Source organism: Alexandromys fortis, unplaced genomic scaffold (assembly GCF_014885135.2).
Source record: "Alexandromys fortis isolate MF-2015 unplaced genomic scaffold, M_Fortis_MF-2015_v1.1 scaffold_100_3062768_6864082, whole genome shotgun sequence".
Lineage (NCBI taxonomy): Eukaryota > Metazoa > Chordata > Mammalia > Rodentia > Cricetidae > Alexandromys > Alexandromys fortis.
In genome coordinates this window covers 2,938,185-2,947,446 of record NW_026067993.1, presented here as the reverse complement: position 1 = coordinate 2,947,446, position 9,262 = coordinate 2,938,185, and the positions used below count along the sequence as shown (strand labels likewise).

At 44.3% G+C, this 9,262-nt stretch overlaps 1 protein-coding gene across 1 annotated transcript; it reads right to left on the bottom strand.

Annotated features, from left to right (window-relative positions):
- Positions 1–7,333: 7,333 nt before the first annotated feature.
- On the bottom strand, positions 7,334–8,378 carry Sst (somatostatin). The gene is made up of 2 exons (XM_050159959.1): positions 8,241–8,378; positions 7,334–7,546 (listed from the first exon to the last, which is right to left on the bottom strand). Exons 1-2 carry the CDS (start codon positions 8,376–8,378, stop codon positions 7,334–7,336), a joined length of 351 nt encoding a protein of 116 aa, XP_050015916.1.
- Between the last annotated feature and the right edge of the window lie 884 nt (positions 8,379–9,262).

The window sequence follows — 9,262 nt, the reverse complement described above, 5'->3', positions numbered from 1 at the left end:
GATGGCTCCATGGTCAAGAGCACTGGCTGGCTGCTCTTGCAGAAGACCTATGTTCAACTCCCAGCACCCACATGGCAGTTCACAATTGTCTGTAACTACAGTTCCAGGGATTCTGGCGGCATCTTCACATAGACATACTTATATGCCAAAAAACAATACACATAAAATAAAAGTAAATTTTAAAAGATTTGAAAAGAAAATCTTTATTAGCTGGTGAGCTTTTCAGTCAAAAACCATATTCTGAGATAACATACTTTAGCTAGCAAGAACAATTAGCCAAAAATAACTACAGAAGACAAAAAACAAGGTTAGTACAATTTAGCAATTTAGAGACTTTCTCAGAGCTATGGACTTTGATGGATTAGGTCTTTTTTTCATTTTGGCAGGTGGTGCTGTCTACATGCTGAGTTTTATAGCCTGCATTGGTACTTCCATCATGGAGTCAGTTGTGCTAAGGTTTGGGGGCCTACTAAGGTCTGGGGCCCTGTTACAAACAGGGGCTGAAGAAATGGCTCAGCAATTAAGAGACTTTGCTACTCAACCATGAGGACCAGAGTTTGGATTTCCAGCATCCGTGTAGGGTGACTCACAAACACTTGTAACTTCATTGTAAGGAACCTTCTGGCTTCCTCAGATATTTGAGCACACGTGTATGAATACAATCACAGACACATGCACACACACACACAGAGAAAGAAAGAGAGAGAGAGAGAGAGAGAGAGAGAGAGAGAGAGAGAGAGAGAGAGAGAGAGAGAGTTCCTACTGTTTGGTTAAAGGACTAAGGAGAGAGGAGNCTATTACAAACAATGCTGCTATGAACATAGTTGAACAAATGCTTTTGTCATATGATAGGGCATCTCTTGGGTATATTCCCAAGAGTGGTATTACTGGGTCCAGGGGTAGGTTGATCCCCAATTTCCTGAGAAACGGCCACACTACTTTCCAAAGTGGTTGCACAAGTTTGCATTCCCACCAGCAATGGATGAGGGTACCCCTTTAAAGAAGAGACTTCTAACTGGTCAATGGTGATAGTAAGTGGCTTTGAGGGCTCAGCCCTATGGGGACATCCTCATCAGCTTCTCCGTGGATGCTCAGGGAACATGGTGGAAGAGAAGGAAAAGAGGATGCACTAATAGTTTGCCCAAAGGCCAGCAGATGACCCAATACTTATGCACATACAAGTAACACTAATTGGACACAGTTGTATAGTGTTTTTATAAAAAGCACATCAAGTTTTGAGGGCTAAGAGAGGAATTAGAGGCAGGAAATGATGGTAAATATAATCATAACATATTGTATGCGTGTATGAAATACTCAAAGAATAGATTTTAAGTTAATTTATAATAAAATAAACTAAGAAAAGGAGGAAGAGAAAAAAAAGTTTCACAACCTCTAAATCCCAGGTTAGTATTTTTTTTTATTTTAGATTCAACTGAAGAAAAAGAAAGAGAGAGAGAGAAAGAGAGAGAGAGAGAGAGAGAGAGAGAGAGAGAGAGAGAAAGAAAGAAAGAAAGAAAGAAAGAAAGAAAGAAAGAAAGAAAGAAAGAAAGAAAGAAAAGAAATCTAGGAATGTTGGCATATGCCTGTAATTCCAGCTACATGGGTACCTAATACTGGAAGAAGACAAGCCTGAAGACCAGGCAGGATAATAAAGTGAGATTGTCTGAAAAGCAGACAAGCATACAAACACACCTAGGTCTGAGCCTAGGTGCTTTGCACGGGAAAGGTGTTTCATTATCTCACAGTGCAGAGGTTAGAAATTGAAGATCAGGAGGCCCCATCTGTTCAGCTTCTGATGTCACCCTCCTGGCTTTGTCAAGACACAGCAGATGGTACCGTGTGACAGGGCACATGTGTGAGAGAGGGGGTCACACAATGAGAAAGATAAGGAAGAAACCTCAGGGAAGCATCGAGCTTGCTCTTTGCAACAATTCACTCTTGTGAGGAAGGAATCATTCCTGCGAGACCCAACCCACTTTACAAAAATCAGCATTCATTTCCTCCCGCGTGGTGCCTCCGTGACCTAATCCCCTCTACAGAGGGTCCACTCTGAAAGATTCACCGTGGGTCACTGCTGTCCCATCGACCGCTGTGGGACAAACAATAGCAGTGGCTACTCCCCAGTCTTCAGTGTCACGACTGGCTTGCCCCGCACACTTAGCAGTGCAGCCAATAGCTTTGTAGCTGTGTCAACCCTGGCTTTCGGTAAAACTTGTGCATGAGGTAAGAAAAGGGTTTAAGCCCCCAGGCCAATGATGCTGCTCTCTGGCTTTCGTTCACTCATTCAGCAAAGCCAAGGACATAATGTTTAACACGTGAAAAAGAAAAGTTACAAGCAATTCCTGAGAAACAGCGCTTCTAGCAAATTCAGAAAACCAAACCCCAATCCCAGAGCTCAAGTCCCCTGTTACTCTAGCAATAATGGAGAAGTAAATCTCCTTTGTATTGTGTGGAGAAATGAGTCAAGGCTGTCTAAAGCCAAGCTGTTTCTAATTCACTAGACAAGTTACAGGTTTTGTGTAACTCCACCCCTTCCCCTAAGAACCAGTGGGAAGAAAATTGGATTAAAAATTAGACACTCTGGTTCCAGCACTGTGTCTCTTAAACAAGTTACCGAGTCTGTGATTCATTTTTCTCATCTGCAAAGCAGGAATGTTATAGCATGTTTCAAGTTATCCTATATTATAGAAAGGCAGACTGCCTCAGTAAACCTATATCTTATTTATTCCATCTGGAATGGAATCATTGAGGCTTGGAAGCCTTTATGTAAAACTAGTAAGAAATCTGGCTTAGAGAAAGAGGAGTTTCCAGTGGCCTCTGCTCTCCTGTTACTCGGCACAAACCCCTCCAGCAGCCTTTAGCCATTCCTGATTAGCGCGTCCCGATCACTGTCCTCAGCTCACTGAAGGCTAGAGACGTATTATACAAGCACAGCTTCCAAGCTTTCAGAAGCCCTTTAATGAAAATCCAAACACCAGAACTAAAGCATCCCCTCTAGCTTGTTAAAGAGCTGGGGAGGACTGAGAGGTACGTGTTCCCTAGTTGTGAAGATGTGGATGAAGAATTCTGGGAAGGTCACCTCACCAGCCCTGCCAGATCATTGTAAAGATCCATCTGCCTCCCAGGACAGCTCCTTTGTCTCTATTCCAAGACAGAGTCATTCTTCACATCCTAAGTCTAATGCAGTGTTACGCTTGAGTTTCTTTCTCCCTTAATCGGTGCCTTCATCGTTCCTTTCTAATGTTTGTTCTATAACACTTCCTTGTCCCTCCAAGATGCAAGGAAACTACAAAGCCTAAGTATTTGCAGCAGACTAATAAACCATCAATTATGGAGACGGCCAGACTACTTTGGGGTCAAATAACCAAGTCAACAACCTTGGGGGGGATAACAAGGGTAACCTAGGATTTTCCCAAACTCTACTTACTCAAGTTACTGTGTTATTAGGGAGTCCAAATGATTCCTATCTTCTCTCAGTAAAAGAAGTAAGGTGAGCAGGCTGATCTTAGAACCCCTTTCATAACAGCCCCCTCCCATTTTGAGCATTCAGATTGACAGGCGTGAGTTATGTCTCCAGAAAACGGGATTGTGTTTACATCATGCACACTTAGAGCTACAAGCAAGAAACTTGAAATGGTAGTCATGTGATATGTATTTTGGATATTACCTGCCAGGCATGGAACAAATTCAGGTGAGGTTTGTGTGTGTGTGTGCGTGCGCACTCTTTCTCTCTGTCTCGCTGCCTAGCATGCATTCAATCTTTTGGAAATGCCTCTGACAGCTCCTGTCTTCTAATGCCCAGGAAATGACTTGGCGTGGAGTCTTTACTCAATAACTGGTTTTGTTCAGTTAATAGGCACATAAATGAAAAGAGCGAGCTGGACGAGGTGGCACACATCTATAATTTCATCCCTTAGAGAGCTGAAACAGGAAGTTGGAAGCCGAAGTCTAGTCTTGGCTGCTGAATGATACCATAGCCCCCTTGACCTCCCCTAAAAAACAGGGATCAGTGGTACAGCTTAGCCTGAGGAGTAAAGACCTTGTTGTATCTTCAGTTGAATTGAAAGCAGAAACCAAACCTGCGTGTGTATCCAGAACAGAACTTCACTGATGTCACAATAAACAAACGTAAAGAAAATGCTGATGATCTGTTCTCTGTGCCCGTGAGCCGTGATTGGTGGGCAATGAATCAGCCCCTGCTGAGGGCTTGATGAGATGGGTTAAAGACAGCTAGACCCGAGGAGGTTTGCAATTCTCGTGCTTCAGTGCTTATATTAAACTCCCAGCAATGCTCTGTACCTTTCCGCTGTCACACCAGCCACAAATACAGTGATCGCTAACGCTAAATCAAGCACTGAAGAAGAGTCTTGTCAACTAAAAAGTAGAAATTTGCTTCATTGACAGGGAAGCTCATAGATTGTTTATTGTTTTTTTTTTTTTTTTTTCAGTGAACAGTGACAAGCTACGATGCTTCATACTCCCTACAAGAGACTAAAGAGATGATGGATCAGGGTCACGAGTACTTGCTGTTATTGCTGAGGACCCAAGTTAGATTCTCAGCACCCATACTGGGTGACTCTCAGCTTCCTGTAACTCTGACCTTTGCAGGCCCCAACATAAATGCCCAAGTATGCGTGTTTGTGCACTCACGAGCACATGCACACACAAACATACACTCCCCATGGTTAAAAATAAAATACATGAAAAAAAAACAACAGTGTATGAGACACTGCCTGAACATGTGTTTGCCCCAAAGAAGTTCATATGTGAATGCTTACTCTCCACTACACACTCAGGCAACCGTAGCAAAGAGCAGAATAGGATAAGCAAGCAGTGTGGTAAATGATCAGAAAGGCTGCATTCATCTGACAGAATAAAGCAAGAATTGTATAGAGCAAGAAGCATATAAATGGGTTTAAAAGGCTGTGTTAGGTGTTCTGCTCATGGGAAGAGGAAAAAGCAGACTCTTGTCTTAGCAGCATTTAGAAAACGCATTCCATCCCAAAAGAAGCTTAACCCTAGCATCGAACAGAAGCCAGGGCTCATCTGGTCCTAAGAACTTTAAAATGCTGATCAAACAAAGCCTCACCATGCCGGGGGTGAGGTATGGGTCCACAGACTTGCACTCCTCTCTCAGATCGGGACACTAAGATCTAGAAAATAACAGTGTTTACTCAAGCTCACTCCCTGGAAGAGACAGCAGGTCATTCAAGAATGCCGAAGCCTGAGTCAGAGGAGATGGAAGCTCCTGAGAGGCGCCTTGCGAATGAGATGCAGCCAGCCCTCGGGGGATTGTCCAGAGAATCCAACCTAGGAGAAGCTTGGGAAGTAAAAGGCATGGGCCTCTGTATGTTCAAATGCAGAGAGGTAGAATGATCATATCTTTTATGCACTTTTCTTTCTTCCGAACTTCTAGGTTGGCACAGAAAGTAATGGTTTTCATTATGGCAATTTCACATGTGCCGTTCTGGATTCTAATCTGTGTCCTTCCCCTACTGTTCCCCCCTTGGCTCATGACATATATCCCTTATACATTATTCTAAGTGAACCAGACCAGTATTCCTCAGGTACCTTTGTCATGGTCAAAGCCTAAAATGTCAGGGAAAACTGGAAGGGATATGAGTCCCCTTTACTTACAACATGATTCTCCTTATGGAGGTAAAAGTATTAGGGCTCAAAGGTAGGTTATGTTGTCAAAAAGTAACGGCATTTAAATGTTAACGGCCCCGTTTATGTGCAGGCACATGGTTGGGTAATTCTTGCTGATGCCCATGCTGCTGTTAGAAACTGACAGCTAAAGATGATAGCAAACGTTTGAAATCTCCTTGTACCCGTGTGGCTTATTGACTGCTCAGGAAACAGTGGCACTGTGTTCTCTTAATAGCGTGATTCTATTCCTCTGCAGTTTATCGGCAGCCGACATGCATAAGGCTGTCATGTCAACAAAGACACAGCCTTGAAGTGGACATGCACTGGTGCCGTCCTGAACACCCACCACAGATGAGGGAGCTTTGTTCTCATAGAGATCAGTAAAGGGAGTGGGCTACTCTTCCCATTTTTGATCAGCTTCTCAGAAATTAGCCGCCACAAAAACACATTCTTACTCAAAGTATGCTTTACTGAGCTCACGTATTTCCTGTAAAATCTGAAATTCCTCTTTGGTCTTTATTTGCCCCTTTAGTAAGTTTTACTATTCTATTTATGCTCATTTTATATTTGGTTTATTAATCCAGCAGCTGTGAGGGTTAAAACGCGTATCCCCTCCCTCCAAAGACCTCTATTTCTGTACTCTATGAGTTAAATCATTAATATTCTAATCTTCATCTTGAGTAGTCTCATTTACTATTGTTGTTTAATGATAATAATAACAGTTATAATTTATTGATTATTTATTATTGGGATTTTGCTTTTTATCTGACTCCTATGTTGCCGGGACCAAAAAGGCTTGAGATGGCTCCTCCCGCTATTCTGTGATGAGGGTTTTGAGCATGGATACCTTTAGTACGCTGCAGCATCTGGTGGAGGAACCCGACACTTTTCTGCAACCCACAGAATTCCTGGGCCTTAATTTTATAACGAGGGATAACTAACTCCCCTGTGAACACTAGGTGCATGCCTTTAAAAGGGGGGGATCTTCTAGCCCTCTTCAGGTGCAGAGAGAACTGTCAAAGAAGATATAAAGCCAATGGCTTTTCTAGAGCTGAATGTTCACAAACTGAAAACAGATTCTAAAGGCTGAAAGTTTATTTTAGCTGTTTAAGTGAAGTCCTTCCACCTCTTCTTCATCATTTTCTTTCTAATTTAAATACGTCATGTATTCTGTGCAGCACCACAGTACCCAGCTGAATACATCAGTCTGCCTGCCCATAAGTTCTCAAAGACATTCTGACAACCCAACATCTATTTCCAAATGTCTTTAATATGTAAATGATGTTTGTGGCAGCTGTTCCCAATAGCCATCATTTGGATACATGCATCACTGTATGGACATTTGAAGTTATGTAAGTTTTAAGTGACCCATCTTTCAAAATCCAACCTTTATTACCACAGGGAATTTTAAATGCATGTTTATGAGCATTTTCATGCATACCTAGAATGTGTTTATGAAAACACATTCATCAAGTTTATCATGTATTTTTGAACAAAACAATTAACTCAATAAGAAGTCAAACACATGGGGTTTTTTCATAATTTCACCATAATTTTATTTTTTATTTACAGTCTTCGATTTCTAATGCAGGGTCTAGTTGAGCATTGAGGGAATGGAGGTTAAGGAAGAGAGATTGGGATTAAAGAGAGGGTCAGAGGTCTGGCTGAGACAACGATCTTAAAGCTAGCAGGATGTGAAGGTCTTCCAGAAGAAGTTCTTGCAGCCCGCCTTGCGTTCCCGGGGTGCCATGGCTGGGTTCGAGTTGGCAGACCTCTGCAGCTCCAGCCTCATTTCATCCTGCTCCGCTGCCTGGGGCAAGTCCTCGGGCTCCATGGCATCATTCTCTGTCTGGTTGGGCTCGGACAGCAGCTCTGCCAAGAAGTACTTGGCCAGTTCCTGGATAGGGCAGAGAGAGGAGCAAAAGGAGTAATGGGAGAAAGGGGGAAATGTAGTTTGAAAATAATAGCCACTCAAAATCCAGTTTTCACAATGGTACGGATGGTTGATGTATTCACTAGATTATGGGGGCGGGGAGCCTTCCAAAAACCCAAATCTGCTTTGTCTCTATAGGCTTAAAACCCAGAGAAACCGCAGGTGATTAAAACAAAGGTGGTTTTATAAATAAATAGAAAGCCAAACGTTTGCGCAGCTCTATTTCCCTTCTCTGAGATACAGAGTGGACCTGAATTCTTGCGGTCCCCCACCCCTACCCCATCCCCGAGGTAAAGGCAAGCCTCCGCGCCAGACTGCAGACTCCCTCGCCCCAGCCTCGTTTTGTGGACTAGCACCGCGCTTCAGGACCTGGGTCAGCAACCCTCGTGGCAGCACCAGGGATAGAGCCCAGTCCCTCCTTACCCAAGTTTGTGAATTTTCTTGGACGCCAGGGAGGAACTTACCTGTAAGACGATCCAACAGCTCTGATCAAGTCGGGATAGAGTAAGAGGGGACCCCACACTTCGAAAGTTTCCCTGAGGGGCTGAGCGACTCTGAGAAGCGCTAGCCAAACACCTGTCGCAGGGGCTTCAGCAAAGCTAAGGGTTCGGGAAGGTGGGGAATTCACAAGAGAGACGAGTCCCGGGCATTTCCATACCTGTTTTCCTGCGGCAGCGGCCAGAGACTTCTGCAGAAACTGACGGAGTCGGGGGTCCGAGGGGGCGCCGGTGACACCGCCCAAGGCCAGGACGATGCAGAGCGCGGCCAGTGCGCACTGGAGGCGGCAGGACAGCATCTCCGCGGCCACAGGCAGCCTAGCTGGAACGCGGTGGGTCAGCGGAAGCGGGTCCTTAGCAGCAGCGACGGCTCCGGTAGCGTCTCCTTCAGCCGCTATCGCGCTCTCCACGGTCTCCCCCTTTTAAACTCTCTCTCTGACGTCAGTCAAGGAGGCGCCCCCAGATCTCACCAGTGCTTTTACGCACCATTAGCCTCGCAAAATCAATCACAGAAGAGAGGGGAGGCGACACAATCTAAAGTGGCTTATTTTTAAAAAGGAAAAGAAAAAAAGCCTGCACCCACGCAGGCACATGAAATTCCCCACGCCACACAGACCACACAATCTTACTTTCACTCAATGCTGACATGTGTATTCCATAGTTCAGTCACATTACGTGCGCACTCAATTACAGAGAAAATACCCAGTCCTTGGCCAGTAAACACAGCATCACACATAGTTGGGTACCTGTCTCCATATCCGGACTACTGAACTAGCCATCCTACTTAACTGGGTTGTATGATAAATGAGACTTAAAGCCATCGTCTAGGAGCAGATGTGAGAACGAAATATGCAATTAAGGGAGCTGAACTATTTTCTCTCCCTTCATCTCCTAAAGCCTTGTAGGAAAAAGGATGACTTGGGCCTTAAGGGGACCTCACTTTTGTCTAATCTACCTATCCTTCTAGTGTGACAAAAGAAAGACCCGGGAGGGACAAACACACATGAGAGAGAAGAGGAGGGAGGGGAACTACACCTGGAAACAGCCCTGCAAAGCAGTCTCAGAAATCATACAATAATGCCTCAGAAGTTCAGTGAAGAATGCCGAAGAGATTAGCAAACAATCGCTCTGGAGCAAAGACTAGACATCTGGACTCCAAGGCCAGGGTTCTTGCTTGCCACGA